A 17,620-nucleotide genomic window follows, 5' to 3' on the forward strand; every position below is an offset into this window, starting at 1 on the left:
GGATTTCTCTTTTCTAAAAATAGTTGCAGCACCTATTTGATGAATTGCCAATTCATATAAGAAGAAGAAAAAGGGCTATTGAGGAATAAAAAAAATAATTCTGTCGGTTAAACAACACAGAAACCAAACCTTGGTAAGCAAAGAATTGCAAAATCAAATCCCAGTAAAAACTAATAATATAAATAAATACAGAGATTAATGAAAAAAAACCTAGTGGATCCTGGTCAGGACAAAAACAGAGTGGGCATGTAGAGACACTAAAAATCAACCATTGACTACCCATCTATGTTTATCTATATATATGTGTGTTGTATAGAGGGTGATCAAATTGGGTGGCTTGATTCTTGGTGGGTGGGTAGTATTGGTTGAAACTTGAAACCCAAGGTTGGATCTCTTGTGGGTATGGCCAGCTGGTCCCTCCTTTTCGGACTCCCTTTTCTGCTTCTAACGCTTTCCCTCTCAGGTTCTTTCCTTCTTCTTCTTCTTCTTCTTCTTCTTCTACCTCTTCAGTTTCAGTTGTGTTTTTGGTTTGTTGTTTCTTTTTTCATTAAACATAAAGGAAATTGGAAAGTCCGTCTCTTGATAGTCTTTGGCCTTTTGATTTTTTGTTCGTTTAATGCAATCAAATATAGCAGGAATATGTTTGTTCTTCAACTCGTTTTCATTGAGCAGATTACAATTACTTTGAATTGAGAAGGGTTGATTGAGTTCTTCAAGTCCTTTTTCTGCAATTGGTTTAGCAACCAAGCAAGACTTTTTTTTTTTTTAATGATTTTGTGGGTAATGCATTATTGGGTTGGTGAAAATTGGTTAAGAAACCTTTTGAACTGAAACGGGTTTAGAGTTGTTCTTTTACTACACAGTTTCTTAAAATCATTGTTGAACTTTAATCATGTATGAATTTGCTAGGTGATGGGTTTTGATTGTGTTCCTTTGTTAACTGTTTGGACCATATGATTTACTCTCTTTCAGGTTCAATTATCCAAATCTTTGGCCTTGGAGTTGGAATCAACTATGGTCAGATTGCAAACAACCTGCCATCGCCATCTCGTGTTACTTCCCTCCTTGAATCCCTAAACATCAGCAGAGTGAAACTCTATGATGCCGATCCGAATGTGCTATTGGCCTTCTCAAATTCCAATGTTGACTTCATCATAGGACTAGGTAATGAGTATCTTGCTGACATGAGAGACCCCATCAAAGCTCAGAATTGGATTCAACAGCATGTTCAACCCCACCTACCACAAACCAGAATCACAAGCATACTTGTTGGGAATGAGATCTTCAAAAGCAATGACCCTCAATTGATGGCTAATCTTCTCCCGGCTATGCAAACAGTGCACAACACTCTTGTTAATCTTGGATTAGATAAACAAGTTACTGTCACAACTGCACATTCTCTTGATATTTTGGGTAACTCCTACCCTCCTTCAGCTGGGGCTTTCAGTCAGGATCTTGCTGAATACATCCAACCCCTACTTGATTTCCATTCGCGGATCGATGCACCCTTTTTGATAAATGCATATCCCTATTTTGCATATAAGGATAACCCAAATCAAGTTTCACTGGACTATGTCCTTTTCCGGTCTAACCAAGGCATGACTGATCCAGGCACAGGTTTGCATTATGACAATATGTTGTATGCTCAAATTGATGCTGTTTATACGGCTATTAAGGCAATGGGGCATACTGATATTGAGGTGAGGATTTCGGAAACTGGTTGGCCATCTAAAGGGGATGAGAATGAGACAGGAGCTACGCCAGAGAACGCAGGATTGTATAATGGTAATTTGATGCAGAGAATACAACAGAAGCAAGGTACTCCGGCTAAACCGTTGGTTCCAATAGACATACACGTTTTTGCACTTTTTAATGAGAATTTGAAGCCTGGACCGACATCAGAGAGGAACTATGGACTGTTCTATCCTAATGGTACTTCAGTTTATAACATTGGGATACAGGGTCGTGACCCGGATATAGTGTTTTCAGCAGCCAAGAAAACTGTAAGATCATCAATGTCTTCCCTTCTATATTTATGCTTACAATTTCAAATTTTTTTAGTATTTAGTTTATATAGATGAGTGAAACAATGTTTTCTGATACTCTTTCTTGCATATTGAATTGTTCTGCAGGCTACGTCTGTCTTCAGTTGTTTGATCATTGTTATAGCATATTTAATTTGTGCTTGAGAGATTGGGAAGTCTTCAATGGAGGGAGCTAGAGGTCAAGAGGAACATGCAGATGCAGAAGATAATAGAGATTTTGTAAATGCAAGAGTAGTTTGTTTTAGGTGAGATATGTATACAATTCTTTTTTACTTCTTTAGCAATAAATTAATAAGAATTATACTTTTTATGACTCCTGAACTTGTTGATTCCATTCATTCTTGGAACTCCATTTGTTGGATTTCACCAAACACAATGAATATGACAAGTAAAGCCAAGTCAATAATCTCAACTTCCATTGTTCTTTTATAGTATTTTTTGCTTCTGGGACATGCATCTAGTTGGTATGGAGTATGGACTGGGTAGTTGTATTGCATCACCATAGTCTTCACAACATTATCTTGTTTAAAGAAATGGTGATGGGTCTCTCTCCTCCTTATCTCCACTTGCAATCATGGACTAGACAAAAATCCAAATTTACATCTTTCATGAAAAGAAGCAGCCATTTGTGCATCTCTCACAGGCTTTCGGCGGCATTTATTTTCACATTCCCCAAATAAAATCTGCAGCATCAGGCCTTTGTTGGAGTCATATTACGTCATTTTCAGGTTTTACATCAATTGCCGGCCTATGTTGGGGCCAGGCCACTTGAAATGCCCATGAATAGCGGGCGCCGCCATGATGTCCCTTGAAATCAAATTTGACTTCAATTAACTGCCCATTTTTCATATGCCACTAAGGGTGGCGGACGGACGGACGATAATAGACGTCTAGTCTGTACACACTGATAAACAGACCGAACATACGTGATTAAAATTACGAAAAAATTACATGACTTCTATTATAAGTAGGGGTGATAAATTATTGATTTCAGGTTAGATAACATGTATTTACGAAATATTTACAAGTCCGGATCCTAACTCATACTTATTTAATTAATCAAATCCAAATTGATTTAAATCCGGATAAATAAATTGGATAATAATCTAAATCATATTAGGGTCCAAATAAGCAAATTGGATAAGATTTTTATGTTTGAATCCAAACCCAATTTAAAAACGAAAAAAAATAAATTATGTTTGAACCTAGATTTTGAATATAGAACTTATGTTCAAACTTAATTTAATTAAGATCGAATAAATTACATCATCCGGATAAAATATAATTTGGTCATCCCTAACTATAAGGCCCTTAAGGTTTTTAGTCTGTTTTGGCAGCTACATTTTCACATTTCGCACGTGTTGCAAGACATGATTCCTGGTGGGTTTCAAGTTTCAACAATATGGACCTTTGCATTGTATTGCTCTTGCATCAGCAGTGGTCCATTAAGAAGACAAGATTGACAGCTTATTGACAATTCAATTTAAACAGCAAAAGGTTACCCAATTTAATATGTCATACATACTACTTGCCCATTTGCAAATTTGTTTTTATAAGATAAAAAATCAAAAATGATAATGGTCATGAGTCATGAATTCAACAACACAAAACATTCAGCAGATATCCAATTAGTTGAAGTGGTGGTAGCCAATTTTGCTTCCTTAAAGTTCCCAGCTATTCACATCAATTGCAGGGTAATTTGACTTTCAACTCAACACAATATAAAGTGTTATCTGTTTGTTTCTTTGACATTACGATACATTGATGTATTCCCAAATACGCATAATGCAGGGTGACAACATAGAGCGGGGCATTAATTTCAGTTATAAAAAGCTACATCTGTACAAACTTTTTGAAACAGGAAGAACTCGAACCAGTTTTTTTCCAATCTAACACTCTTGACAATAAATATGTTTCAATATAATACCAGAATGAACTTCATTGACGCCATTCTCCATGGCTTGACCATCTATCGCAAAACATTACAGCAACCTCCTCCCCTGCTTTGAAACAGAGTATTGTCACCTCCACTAAACCACTTTTTGATTCCAACTTCACACAAAATTCGTATCCTAATCCGGTCCCAGATTTCTTATTACTAGAAATTCAAGCTCCAGTGGAAGAATTTCAGTAACAGAGAAGACACAAGAGCTATGTCTTCACTGAAAAAACCTTGCAGTTTAGACATCTCAGTAAAAGAAATGAAGAAAGAACATAGTCAATCCAACTTGAGTAAGGCAATCTGCAAAATTATTGAGTTGATCAAGGGGTAGATATAACATCTTTAGCCATCAAGGATACTCTGAATTCTTGTTCTGGGAGAGACCGAAGTTCCTTAGCATCCATGGCACCTCCAGACCACTAATTTGAGCTCACAGAACCCTCGACCCTCCTCCTTCTTACTCACCGAACCCTCGACCCTCCTCTTGCCTCTCAATCTCCTCCTCGTCTTGCAACATCTCACCCGGCTCGTCATCGTCAACATCCATTTTGTTCGCCATACATGTATGCATGTACTCTCAAGCCCAAATCGTGTAAGAATTCTAACCGTAACACTTGGAGTACAAGCACCACGTGTCCTTGCAGAATTCTTATGTTGATCATGGCACCTTGATATGAAGATTCAGCTTAATTTCAGAACCCGACTATTTCAACTAATTTGTGATCTATGCTGACGCCGTTGAAGATGGCGTGACTCAACTTTCACTAGTCACTCCATCCTTGATGGAGTGACTAGTACAAAATGGATCATGCCATCATGAATGACGTGATCGTATAAAAACTTAAAAAAAACACGTCGAGTGATGCTAGATAGGGAAATAATTTCATTCGGGTGCTATATTAGGACATTTATTGTCAGTGTTCGATTGGAAAAAAACCTCGAATTCGAACCGTGTCATTATGATGATATACATCATTCTTACCATTCCAACCAGTTCCAACTAGTGGTTAGAGTATACATCTGCACAAATTTACTCCAACAGCAAAGCTGAGATTTTATTATATGAAAAATAAGCATGTCAATACATACCTCTGTATAATAAATACAGCTCATATAATTTCAGCTTTTAGTTATCAAGAAAAAGGACACAAATTTACTACAACTTACACAACTTTGGTCACACTTACAGATACTTCAAAGAAAAAAAGAAGAAGAAATCAAACAGCAAAGTTTTACAACAAATTAATCATATGCTAAAAGAAATGGAATCACCACTGACATGAAAGAATCATAAGTAAATGTTGCGGAACCAGTACGTCGCGTATCCTTCTCCTTGAATTTTTCAGTCAAACCCTGAGCCCAGATTCAAAATGGTTACGTCAGAAACATAAAAAAAAAATATGATGTTGCAGAGAGCTCAAAACACATCATTGAGATGCAAATATTCAGTTTCACCAAAAATGAAAAAGTAAAAGCAGATATTCAGCGAATGCAAGAATGATTATAAGTGAAAATTCAAATTCAACAACTAGTAATAACAGTTTCATGCCAAGAATTCCTTCCTGTACTTGTGTCAACAGGTTCTAAGAATGGCAAAAAAACACACTAAACGGCTATGACGATTTTGCACATATTGGACTCCACGGGGTAACGCAAGAGACTCACCTTTATAATCATCCCACATCTGCATACCAACCAAAACAGAAGATTAGACAGATAACTAATGAATCATTATATAGATAGTACAAGTAGATAGAGAACTGAGAGAAGTATAAATGATAGTTCTAGATTTAAAGCCTTACTCTATGAAACTGTCAAAATTGAGTTCAATGCTCCTGCCACTTCCATCATCATACTTCGAAATCAAAACTTGAAGTACGGAGGATGGAATTACGCAACCAAGACTATAGAAAGCATCTCTCAATTCCAACATATCAATTTTCCCACTCCTGTCTTTATCAAATTTCTGAAATATGGCCTGCAAATAGCAGATTCATAATATTCATCACTCAAAGGCCATATATCATATAATCTGTCATCCAACAAAACATGAGCTTGTTGAGCCAAGATATATAAATATGATGAGTGTCAGGTTTGGAGGAGTATCTAGAAACTTCAATCATATAACAAAGGAAATCCTTGATAAGCATTAGTTTGTTCAACTTCCACTTCGCAGAGCTGCATACTATGATTACAAAATATGGCAAATGGAGCTCTCTTAAATGACAACATTGAGGAAGCAATTTATATGCAATAGCCTGAGGGATTGGTATTAGGTGATGGTCACCAAAGTATGCAAGCTACATAGATCCATCTATGGATTAAAGCAAGCATCTTGAAGTTGGAACACCCGGTTCAATGAAGAGATCAAAGAGTTTGATTTCGTTCAAACTTTGTATGAACCATGTGTATACAAAAGGGTTAGTGGGAGCCTATAGTCTTTTTAATACTACATGTAGACGACATACCACTCATTGGGAATTGACGTAGATGTCAACATTTAAAATTTGGCTCTCAAAGAAATTCTCTTTTCCGAAATCCATCTGGTATAAAATACAGCAACAAATATCTTACTTCAACTGCAATCTTTCCATCTCATGATGCATAAAAGGTTTGCTTCTATGGAATTGAAGGTAGTTAAGCATAAAACACAGTGACAAACTAACTATTGGTATACTAATAGCATGCCTCTATCCACTATTTTTTCTTCATATCATATGTTATACTTGGCAATAATCTAAAAAGGAAATGTATATACTGAAGGGGAAATTAAATGACAAAAAAAGGAAATAAACTTGTTTCTTCAGAAGAACCAAAATGAAGAGATTACGTACACGCCATTCACCAAGACAACTCCAAAGTGCCGCAAACTCCCTGGGCCCTGTTTACAGAAGACACTACATTTGAGTAAAAAGCGTCAAAGCAAAACGTTACCATCTAATTTATGTGGTCAACTAGGCCAATAATCATTAGGAAAAAGAAAATTTGAAAATGTACAGCAGGAAGCCATTGACAGTCATCAAGACAACAGACATGCCCCCAATTAAATAAACATTAGATTTGAACAAGTACACTTTGTGTTCGACCAACTATAATAAAAAACCCATGTCAAATTTTGATTAGAATAAATTCAAAATTTTTAAGTAGAAAGCAAATGAAAATTTTGTTTTACCGTTTACCTAAAACCCACAAATTAATTGAAGAGAAACTACAAAAAAGCTTACCAATCCGCAGAGGATCACTGGGATTCTTGAAGAGAAACATAAGCAACCTAATAGTCCTGAGGCTAAACCTCTGATATTGGGAAGAGAGAGCCTGCTGCAACTCCTTCTCCTCGATATATCCACTCCCATCCCTGTCCACGGCTTGAAAGCTTCGAATCACATCTGTGTGTGTCCCTGGCTGAAAAGAAGAGTACCCACCATAAACATGACTTGGCACAGGATGAGGCCTCGGTCGCTGCTGACCATAAAGGCTTGTAGTTGGAGGGGAAGTGCCATGTCGTTGAGGGTAGCGGTAGTCCTCTGGCTCGTAGGACTCCGGTATAGCTGGTGCAGACGGCGTGTAGGAATTATGGGAGGCCATTGATGTTCAAACTTCAAAGGCAAAGAACGCGAAGTATCTAGGACTTACGATTCGGTGGCTTTGTTGCCGGGTGAAGTTGAAACTTGAAAGGTATGATGAGATTGAGTCGTGCTGGATTTATTTTTTAAATCGTGCTTATTTCTTGCGGGACCTGTATGAGATCTGGACCGTTCATTTGTATTTATCCGTCAGATGGATAAAGCGTCCGGGTTCGTCCACGTGGAATTCAAAAAAGGCGTCAATGAAAGGCGGCCTCGGTTTGAACAATAAAAAGCAACTTTGGGCTGACACCTGGATTGAAAATTTAATTTCAGATCAAGCCACTATATATGTTGGGCTTTCTGAGTTTCAAGTTCAAAGGCCCGCAATGAAGTCCAAAAGCCTAATTTGGCCCAAGTCTACCTATGCATGCACCTTTGAAATTGAGTCGGAAATCGCTGCAAACAAGGAAGTGCGAAGTTGTCCGACCGCAAGAGAGATCCAAAAGCAGTCCATTGATCAGCAAAAGAAAGGTAGGCATTCGTTTCACGAATGGATTACTTCAGAAAAGCAGAGACTCCCAACAAGGCTGAATGATCTCAAGTGACCGCGGATAAATCACAAACGGAGAAAGTGATTGTATACTTATTATGAATCTAAAAATCTCGGATACTGTCAGAAGCTTCAGTCACATACAACATTCAAGAGGAAAGTATACATTCTCCCCATTATAAATATTCAACAAATTAGTAAGGCCGATACCTCCTGTCCTCGCCTTTCTTCCCCTTGCTTGAACTCCCAAAATTACTTGCACCCACATTGCCACTTCTGCTATTATTTCTCTGATGCAAAGGCGGAGAAAGTAGCTGTGCTCCAGGCTGTTGCCTATACATAGACAAGTATAAAATCAGAAGCATTTACAAAGTGTTGCCCATAAAACTCTTTTTTTTTTTTTTTTTTTAAATCCACGAGAACAAATTATAAATTTTAGCAAATCTTGTTCCATCTACTTAGCACTTAGCAGATCAACCCCTCGCGACAACTCAATGTATATCTACATCATTCAAATGGAAAATGATACCTACCAAGAAGAAAACCAAGCGCAGAGGGCAAACTAAAATAAGGTGAGCCGAAAGTTTTCACCATTCATTTACGACATCAACTTCTATTGAATTCTCACAGAACGATAGGACTACGCTAACTCTGAGAATCTATAAGCAAAACAGGCCTACAATGGAAGTCAGCAAGTCACTATCTCAGCTTGTTACTTGACTGATCCATATAGCAATGGTAAAACTTGACACGACTGCCCAAGGCTCCCCCAAAGAAAATAAGAACTGATACAGCGTATAAAAAATAAATATATTCACGAGAAATAAACCAAAAGGGGGGACACGACAAATTTCCATGACCATTCTTTATAGCAGTAGACAATTATCACAATAAAAATGTTATTAGGTCAAAGATAGTTAAGCTTACAAAACATATCCAATCCGGCCATCAGGAAGAAGCATCGGCATCATTGGCATGCTGGCAGGTGTTGATCCAATTCCATACATCAAGGGCTGCAAAAGAATGTGTAATACTCAATATCAGTTGAAATTTAGTAATGAACCAAAGTATGATGAGAGACTCAACAGTAAGCACTGGAAAGCAACAACAATAGAAAAGATCAATATGAAGCCTAGTACCCTTTATGTCAGTTTATAGAAACAAATCTAATCTAAATATAATTAGGTGAAATTTAAGTGGATAATTCATCCTTCTTTTACTGCAGCAAGACTGGTAAAATTGGACAGATGCAAGATTCTAATCTATACTACATCAATCAATTATCACTATATAACACACTAAAAATATAAGCCCTTTATTTCTAAAGATTGTAGGGAAAAAAAACCAAAAATAAAAGATGGGGATTTGCGACAAAAAGAAGAAGAAGAAAATCTCAGCAAAGGAAATCACATGCCAATTTGTTACATTTTTTTATGCTTCTTGTCAATCATACGCACAGCTGCTTTGAAGGAATGAAAAAGAGAATGAAATGGAAAAGCAGTAATAATTTGCATGTCGTCCCACCTGTGAGAAGCCTGCAGCACCATAACCAACTCCCAAAGCACCAAAGGCACCCCCAACCATACCGTAACCACCACGAGGTGGATAAGTTGGAAGCAGACCTGCCTTCTGTAAATTTGACCCTCCAACAGATTTATGGTCCAACTGTTGCTTAGCAAGAGAACACTCCAAAACTCGGCCTGAATCATAACAGTACAGAGTAACAAGAGTAAGTAGTGCATGATGCTTCCGGACCTATAGGTCCAAGAGGGGGCTTACATGCAAGTAGCGTGAACCACTTCAGGACCTCTTTCTAAGAATCTGCAGCTAGTTGCTATGGCTATTCTTTGGTGCTTATGGGAGGAAAGGAACAAAGGAACATGAGAACCTTTGACAATACAGAATCTTCTGTTTCTGTTATTGTTGATAGTACTTGTCCTATTTTAAAGCTTTGGTGCTCTAGTGACAATCTTCTCGAGGCTATATGTATTGCCTCATTGTAACCTTGATGCATTTTGAATAAATTTATTTTCCCTTTAAAAAAAAAGGGAGCTCTTTCTAAGAAAAAGTTATTAGGATTTTTTTTTTGTGAAGCAAAGAAATTTTATTAAGAAAGGCACCAAGCGGTGCCAGCCAACAGTAAACGAACAGGACTACTTACAGGAGGAAAGTTTAGTTAAGTGGGATGCATGTCATTCACAAAGAGAGCTAGTTATTAGCTTGAGAAACAAAAACATGCATGCAACTAAGGATTACCATCCAGCTCATATTTTTCAGTGTTCTTCAGTGCTTTCATTGTACTAGACCTCTCTGCAAAATGAACAAAACCAATTCTATTGTTCTCGTGCCCAGACTTCGCCGTAGGAAGAACCACTTTTGTGATTTTCCCATGGTGTTCAAACAGGTCCTTCAACTGATCTTGGGTCACATTCTTTGGCAAATTCTTCACATATACTGCCTTAACCTGTAGGAAACAAACAGATTTTAGATAAATCTCATATATATATATATAGGGTTTAGGGGACAAGGGGATATGAAGGAGCCAAATGGAAAATTGTAAAGCAATAACCAACACGTGATTAGAACCAGCTGATAATGTTCAGCAAAATATGACGTTACAATGTTGTTACACAAATTACCAATCGGTCTTTAACTCACAAGAAAATGACATCAATTTATTTTCTTGAGCACAAGATATGAAATAGAACAGTGTCTGGTAAGAAATAATTTTCTCCTGTTACATTAGCACCACTAATGTCAACATTAAAAGGCAGTGATCGGTCATCAAATGAGAGAAAACAAAAAATATTCAAATGCATAAATAAAACCTGAGAAGAAGCAGAAGAATCAGCATTTTTAGGGTCAGCCCAGCTTATAGTTGGGACATTATCGCCCAACATAAATTTTGGGTTAATCATCGTCTGCCTTGAATATTCAGCACATGCATGATTATAGTAGTCAATGAACGCGAAGCCCCGGTTATTGCTCGAGTTCTTCATATCCTGTGACCATATTTATATGATGATGAATACAACAACAGTGGATACATCATACATGAACTACAGAGTAAATGCGTGAAATCACACAAACCTTCACCAGTTGCACAGCAGTAACTCCAGGCCCAACATCAGTCACAGCCTTTCTCAAATCTTCCTCTCCCCAGCTTCTAGGAATATTACCAATGAACAAGCGGTTCTTTGCTTGAGCAGTAGAACATCTTATTTTAATGCCCTGATATGTATATATACAGATAGAAAGAGAATGGATTTAGCAATATTACCTCATAAGTATAAGACTTTTAAAATACGCATATAACAAGTTGCAAAAAGTGAAGCATTGCAATCCAACATAGATATTTCAGCAATTAGCATTTAAAATTTAAAGTTCAATCAGGTCTCACGGTTTACTTCAAAAATAAGATAATAAATTGTGAACCGTCCTTAAAATGATAGGAGTCTAGCAGCAACATCAGCTCATGTGCAGAATAGGGCATAAAAAAAAGATTAACAATAATGATGTGTCACCTTAAATTCAGTATTTTTCAGCTCGTCAATTGCTCTAGAGGCAAGTTCTAAATTTCTAAAAGTCACAAATGCAAAGCCTTTGTTCCCACTCGAATTTTTGTCTTTCATAATTCGGACCTGCAAACACAAAAATAAAATGGTATCACACTTCATTCGGAAACAAAAAACAAACTAATACAGACTTCAATACAACTTACCTCTGTAACTTCACCAATAGATTCACAGAAAACTTTCAATTCCTCCTCAGAACAGTCAGGAGGAATACCACCAATATATACTTCAGACCCATGAGGAGGAAGAGCAAGAAGCTCAACATGTTTTTGGCTCACATTGTCAACATTTGGCTTATCACCAGAAGCTCCATCATCATATTGGCCATCTTCCTCTTCAACTTCTTCCTCCACCTCCTCTATTTCTTCCTCTTCTTCTACTTCTTCCACTTCAACTTCCACTTCTTCCTCTATTTCTTCATACTCAACCTCTTCATCCATTGAATCATTTTCTTCATCATAATCAACCTTCTCATCCGACTCAATTGGCTTTTCGAGATCCACTGGCTCAGCAGTCTTTGATGCACTTTCCTTTGGCCTTGGCATCTTATGTATCTAATTAAATAGGCTTGCAAAGTAACTGTGAAGAAGGTACAGAGGCCAGAAGCATTCATGGGAAGAAGTATATGCATATTGAGAGGAGGAAATAAAATAAGAGCCGAAAAGTATGAATTGGATTTGTGTAATGTGATAAGAGTAAAGGAGTTTGCAGCACGAAAGACTTTTATTAAAGGAAAAATGATAAAATTAGTAGTTGTACCAGAAAAGTCAGGATAAAGATATTCCCAGATGATAATTATGAGGCTAATGAATTTGGTACAAAAAGCTAAAGAAATTCATTTCTTGAGATCAGAGCTAGACTGCTGTCCAGAAAATACTCGCAAGTTCAAGCCTTAATCAGCTTCATTCGGAGGGCACTTTTAACCCCAAAACAAAACTAATAATAAAACAGAAGCAAAAAAAGGAACTTAGAAACTAATTAATGGTCAAAAAATAAGAAGGATAAGACGACAATGAAGCAAGAAGACACAAATAGATAGCATACACATGACTCTTGGTAAAGTTAATCAGATATAATACTCCAACAAATTGAAGAATCAAACCACAAAATATCCATTCTCTCAAAATTAATATCAATTTGGAACTAAATGTACTGATCTGTGCTCCTTCCTGCAATACATTGGTACATAAGACTAAAAATAGAAATCATATATAAATTTTTTTATACCATGAACACACAGGAGAAAAATCAAAATACCCTGCCTATTATCATGTCCATGAATATAAAGATTGGCTTCTCAACTTTACCAAAGACAGTAAATTGACTGACACCAGGTAAAACACATCAGATGAGAATCAATATAGGCCTCTAAAGAATGCCTACAATCATGCAAGGAGACCGAATATAAGTGAAGTTAAGAGTAGAGAAACCGGATGTGGCATGTAAACCATGCACATTTGAGAGGAAAGCAATTAATTCCTTGCACGACAGTTCGAAGCTGTTGACGTGAGCCCAGCTGGTGGTTTGCGAGACGAGCACGTACAAGTCACGGGATGAAGAACAAATCCAGTCCAGTAGAAGTTGTTAAGAGCCATATCTACTTATTTATGGATTTTCCTTGTTAGCTTTCCTGTTAATAAACTTATTTTAAGAGGTTAACTAATCTAAAATTTGGTTTGCATCAATTGTGGAAGTTGGTCATTGGTTATCGACTAATATAAGCTTGTGACTTATTTTCCAACTGTACATTTGTTGGTTTTTTTATAGAATAACATCAGAAAACCAGAGATTTATTTTATAAACCTTTCTAAGTTTATGAAATAGACCTGTGTCTAAAGCACAAACTCAACCCTAGTGTTCACAACTTCGATCAACATCACATGAATCTTTCTCCTGGCTAAGTATAAAGAAAGAAGAAGCATCCATACTAGAGAGAGAATGCAAACTAAATAATAAGAATTTATGATTACCTGGAAGGTACTTGACAAAAGTACAAAATGAATTACAGATGAATTAATCCAAACAAACAGACAAAAAAAACTCTAGAGTGATTTGCATTATCCAATTGTATATAGCTTCATTATTGTAACCTCTTCGTATCACTTCTTTCTTTGAATAGAAGGCGAGCTTAGAAAACTTTACGTTGGATTCTTATTCATTAGGATTGATGAGCGGTGGTCCTGCTGGAGGGCCAAACCTGAGAAGCTAAGATTTGTCTCCCAATCCATAAATTAACAAGTAATCCCAAAAACCCATGAAAGACTAGTTCCAGAAATTGAAACCCTAAGTTTGCATAAGGGACCAACATTCAACGGGAAGCGTAAACCCTTTTGTCCATAAACGCTAAAATTCCACAAAACAAAGTTAAAGTAAACGATTTTCAACAGATTACGTACAATGAGCACAAACAAGATGCTTTTAGATTGAGAAATCAGTTGGCAGAGGAAGTACCAGAGAAGCAAAAAAGAATGAAAGAGCATAGACAAGCTACAATTAGAAAACAAATATACATCGAGGACATGAACGGAGAGAGTACCTAAAATCTATCTGCAGCGAGCGGCTTCACCTAAAAGCGCCGACGGCGAACGATAGCGATATCGCGACACCGTATATACAAATACAAATATAATGTTTCTGTTTTGCGAAAACTTCGCTTTCCCTACTCACAAGAGAGAGGAATAATGCCGAACACGGTCTTGTTTTTACGTGTGTGTGTCCAAACTGTCACTTATTATTTTATTTGCCCCCCCAACATGTCAGATGGACTGACTCGGGAGTCCGATATTTTCTTATTCAAAATTAGAAAAATTAAAGTAAATTTTCTGATGGAAAATTTATATATAAGATAATTAGATAAAAATGTCTATTTTAAAAAGTAAAAGGCTTTATTCAATGACTAACTATTTTAATGCCGGAATGAAGTCATTTCTCGCCTCTATCCCTAAATAGGAAATTTAATTATGTGTTTACCCTCCACATTGTCATAAGACAAAACGAAAATAAATAAAATGTCAAAATTAATCGACTGCCTTTGAACTCAGTACGTATAACTTCAACTAAATCAGTTTTATTGTCTAATGTAAAGTCAACAGCACCCCATCCTACTTCTTATATTCCAAGACACTTCCAGGAAAGAAACAAAACCCATGACACTAGTAAGGCCACCTCGATCAACATCCTGCTACTCAATAAGATGCTTGTCAAAAGCTGTGGAATCATCTTGCCCACCCCGGATAAATATGAGAGTGGGGGTGATAATCCCATATTGATTCAGTTTGTCAATTGTGGTTCGCAACAAACCTAATAAGAAGACGTGAGTTAAAGGCAAAGCAAAACTACATACTCTATGCCAAAGCAAAGCAACCATCTTGTTTCTTAAAGCACACCAATAAATCAAAAAAGAACACATCTCTAGCAAGAATGTACGTTGAGGATGCTGCAAAGTTCAGAATAACAAAAACCCAAATTTATTTGCAACCTAGCCGTCAACATTTTTGCAACCCAGCCGTCAACATTTAGATGTTTGGAAGTTGGAACGATTCATCGTGAACTAGCTAGGTCAAAAATAAAGGACCTAAGATAACCACTTACTGTCAACAATACATATCAAATCATTAATATAAGTGCATACCAAAATCAAATTCGAAAAACAAAATTGACATACAGTCACCATTAAAAATACATTCATCTTCATGAAATAAGCAGGAATGAGTTCTTCAAAACAGAGAAAAAAAACTACGCATTTGTCCATGACAGAAAATAATCAGCTCTCATCAGGTATTGGTGGCTCTTGTGTAAATCTGCTGGCTAGAATGAGCAGATATCATCCTAATGGAACCCCTTGCCATCAGATCCTTAATCGCCCGACGTGCCAATGATCCGCTTATCTGATAATGGGGAGAGAAACACATAGGGCAATATGATCAATAAAATCAAAAGAACCAGTTAGAAAGGGGAGAGGAATCATAATGTAAACATAACTCAACATTAACTAACATAGGACAATATCAAATGGCAAAAGGAACGACAGCAATAGGCCCATGCATAACATTTGGTGGTTTGTTGATATATGTTGCATCTTAGCAAGAAAAGAGCATACATATCTACACCAATTTCATATGAAGTTACCTAGAATCTTGAACCAGGTCCAAAACCCACTGGTGACAAGTTTGAAGTTTAATTTTTTCCTCCCAGAAAAGGTGCTTCTTAAACCAACAGAATTTTGAGTGAGGTTCGGTAGAGAAAGCTAACTTTATTAAACAATACATAAAATTCACGATACCCAATAGAAAAAGGAAAATAGTGGCCCATAGTGTAATCCAGCAATATATAATGGCCATACATTCATCACCCAAAATACATCAACAAATGAGCAAAAGAAGAAAAATAAAAAACTCTGCAATAATTTCCAGCAGTTTAAATGGTGAGATAGAGAGTGCTCCACTACTCCACAATAATAGCGGCATGATGTAACTTACAGCTATAGGTCTACAACTACCCAATCAAATTTCATGCAACTCCAATGAATTTATCGCAATAATAAAATGTAGCTGCATCTAATGAAACTAGATATCAAAATATTAAAAAAGGCCGATGCCAGCAAAACTACATAGTGCAGTAAGCAAGGTCATGGAACTGAGCTTAGGAACACATTGTGATTTAATTGGCAAGCTAGCTAAACAAACAACAAAGTCAAAATGACAAACAAAGAGGAAAGTGACAATTCTCTACTGCCCACGATGTGAATAAAAAGCTATGCCTATACGGCTACATGATATAGAATGGTGTACAGAATTGAACAAATAAATACTCAAAAGATCATCACCTCATTCTTTGATATGAGCTTATTCCACTAAGAACTACCAAGTACCAACCACCTAGTGCCTTAGGGTTCTTCAAGACAGAGGATAATCACACAAAACTGTATTATAAATTGCCATATCGCTAGAGTGATACTGGTGTAGGACTGATCAACAATTTCAAACCAAATCTAGAGACCCTGGAAAAGGTTTCAATACTAATACCCAAAGAAGCTAACCACTCAAGAGAACAGTTAAAAATAAGTAAACAAGGGGAAAAAGAATATCGCGGATCATACCCTCAATCTGTCAGACAATACAGATGGAGTGACGAGCTTGTACTTGGGAACCTCGATGAGGAGCTTGTCGTAGGTTGCCTGATCGAACAAAATCATGTTGTTAACCTTCTCCTTTTGCTTTCCCTTGCTCCACTTCTGTTTATTGTCAAAACACAAGAAATAACTCATGGACCAGACCCATATACCATCAAAAGTTACTTAAAAAATGGAAGAAAAAATATTCAAGATGCAATGCGCTTGGATCCAGAGCCCCATATTACCTTCTTCTTCTGCTTCCCTCCACCGGACTTGGCGGGCTTCGAGGATGGAGGTGGAGCCTTATCCTTCTTCGGCGCCTACAACAACAAAAAATTAGGATATCGCAGCCGCTGAACATTGTTATAGTATTCCTAGAACAATAATTTTCTTCTCTTCAATTTTGCTTTCTAGGAATATACAAAAAAAGGAGAGAAAATATTAAGAACAGAACTGGATTACCATTGTCGATGCTCGACGGAACCACTGGGCGGGTTTGGAGGCGAAAGTGGTAGCTGCGGCAGCCGCGGGGATGAAGGTGGATTAGGTTTTGGAGAGAAGGAAATTTGATATAGAGGCAGCTAGGGTTTTGTTTTGGACCTGGTCATCATGGGCCTTTTAAGAAGCCCATGTTAATGAAAGGTGTTAATTGGGTTAATTCTCCTGGGCCAGTTGGACTAAATAGCTGTCTGGTTTTCTCTTTCGAATGACCGTTTTGCCCTTCTAAAGCCCCCAGTAGGATTAGGATTAGTAGTGACAGTTGGACACTGACACCTGGCGTGTAAAGCAGTTTTGAACGCTTGGCAGCGGCAGCACAAGCGTTTGGACT

General features: G+C 37.2%; 4 protein-coding genes across 6 annotated transcripts; 1 reads left to right on the plus strand and 3 right to left on the minus strand.

The window, feature by feature from the left end:
* Positions 1-307: 307 nt before the first annotated feature.
* LOC120003003 (glucan endo-1,3-beta-glucosidase 14-like) lies at positions 308-2,366 on the plus strand. The gene is made up of 3 exons (XM_038851889.1): positions 308-463; positions 973-2,003; positions 2,133-2,366. Exons 1-3 carry the CDS (start codon positions 403-405, stop codon positions 2,187-2,189), a joined length of 1,149 nt encoding a protein of 382 aa, XP_038707817.1. The 5' UTR covers positions 308-402; the 3' UTR covers positions 2,190-2,366.
* A 2,642-nt stretch (positions 2,367-5,008) lies between these two features.
* On the minus strand, positions 5,009-7,673 carry LOC120002108 (probable calcium-binding protein CML48). The gene is made up of 5 exons (XM_038850702.1): positions 7,212-7,673; positions 6,822-6,868; positions 5,790-5,965; positions 5,653-5,671; positions 5,009-5,340 (listed from the first exon to the last, which is right to left on the minus strand). The coding sequence occupies exons 1-5, from the start codon at positions 7,570-7,572 to the stop codon at positions 5,230-5,232; spliced, it is 714 nt and encodes a 237-aa protein (XP_038706630.1). The 5' UTR covers positions 7,573-7,673; the 3' UTR covers positions 5,009-5,229.
* A 495-nt stretch (positions 7,674-8,168) lies between these two features.
* LOC120002106 (heterogeneous nuclear ribonucleoprotein Q-like) lies at positions 8,169-14,372 on the minus strand. 3 transcript variants are annotated; one of them, XM_038850701.1, is made up of 10 exons: positions 14,215-14,372; positions 12,438-12,614; positions 11,825-12,257; positions 11,628-11,744; positions 11,194-11,334; positions 10,932-11,105; positions 10,360-10,567; positions 9,628-9,803; positions 9,031-9,116; positions 8,174-8,436 (listed from the first exon to the last, which is right to left on the minus strand). In XM_038850701.1, exons 3-10 carry the CDS (start codon positions 12,221-12,223, stop codon positions 8,298-8,300), a joined length of 1,440 nt encoding a protein of 479 aa, XP_038706629.1. In that variant the 5' UTR covers positions 12,224-12,257; positions 12,438-12,614; positions 14,215-14,372; the 3' UTR covers positions 8,174-8,297. The 3 variants fall into 3 exon arrangements, with proteins under 3 accessions (XP_038706627.1, XP_038706629.1, XP_038706628.1); XM_038850699.1 differs by lacking the exon at positions 12,438-12,614 and having other exon boundaries at positions 8,169-8,436; positions 14,215-14,370; XM_038850700.1 differs by having other exon boundaries at positions 11,825-12,614.
* Positions 14,373-15,233: 861 nt separating this feature from the next.
* On the minus strand, positions 15,234-17,411 carry LOC120002663 (40S ribosomal protein S25-like). Its single transcript, XM_038851421.1, has 4 exons — positions 17,254-17,411; positions 17,037-17,111; positions 16,777-16,911; positions 15,234-15,565 (listed from the first exon to the last, which is right to left on the minus strand). The coding sequence occupies exons 1-4, from the start codon at positions 17,254-17,256 to the stop codon at positions 15,452-15,454; spliced, it is 327 nt and encodes a 108-aa protein (XP_038707349.1). The 5' UTR covers positions 17,257-17,411; the 3' UTR covers positions 15,234-15,451.
* Between the last annotated feature and the right edge of the window lie 209 nt (positions 17,412-17,620).

The sequence above is a fragment of the Tripterygium wilfordii genome, chromosome 7, assembly GCF_013401445.1.
Source record: "Tripterygium wilfordii isolate XIE 37 chromosome 7, ASM1340144v1, whole genome shotgun sequence".
Lineage (NCBI taxonomy): Eukaryota > Viridiplantae > Streptophyta > Magnoliopsida > Celastrales > Celastraceae > Tripterygium > Tripterygium wilfordii.

Coding starts and splice junctions, on each gene's coding strand:
- LOC120003003 (XM_038851889.1), top strand. CDS start 403: ATGGCCAGCTGGTCCCTCCTTTTCGGACTCCCTTTTCTGCTTCTAACG. Junction 464..972: donor TCTAACGCTTTCCCTCTCAG/GTTCTTTCCTTC, acceptor ACTCTCTTTCAG/GTTCAATTATCCAAATCTTT. Junction 2,004..2,132: donor TTTCAGCAGCCAAGAAAACT/GTAAGATCATCA, acceptor ATTGTTCTGCAG/GCTACGTCTGTCTTCAGTTG.
- LOC120002108 (XM_038850702.1), bottom strand. CDS start 7,572: ATGGCCTCCCATAATTCCTACACGCCGTCTGCACCAGCTATACCGGAG. Junction 6,869..7,211: donor CAGTGATCCTCTGCGGATTG/GTAAGCTTTTTT, acceptor TTCTGTAAACAG/GGCCCAGGGAGTTTGCGGCA. Junction 5,966..6,821: donor GTTGTCTTGGTGAATGGCGT/GTACGTAATCTC, acceptor TGCTATTTGCAG/GCCATATTTCAGAAATTTGA.
- LOC120002106 (XM_038850699.1), bottom strand. CDS start 12,223: ATGCCAAGGCCAAAGGAAAGTGCATCAAAGACTGCTGAGCCAGTGGAT. Junction 11,335..11,627: donor TGAAAAATACTGAATTTAAG/GTGACACATCAT, acceptor TATACATATCAG/GGCATTAAAATAAGATGTTC. Junction 8,437..9,030: donor GGCCGGATTGGATATGTTTT/GTAAGCTTAACT, acceptor GTCTATGTATAG/GCAACAGCCTGGAGCACAGC.
- LOC120002663 (XM_038851421.1), bottom strand. Junction 16,912..17,036: donor GAGGGAAGCAGAAGAAGAAG/GTAATATGGGGC, acceptor GACAATAAACAG/AAGTGGAGCAAGGGAAAGCA. Junction 15,566..16,776: donor TATTGTCTGACAGATTGAGG/GTATGATCCGCG, acceptor CCCCATTATCAG/ATAAGCGGATCATTGGCACG.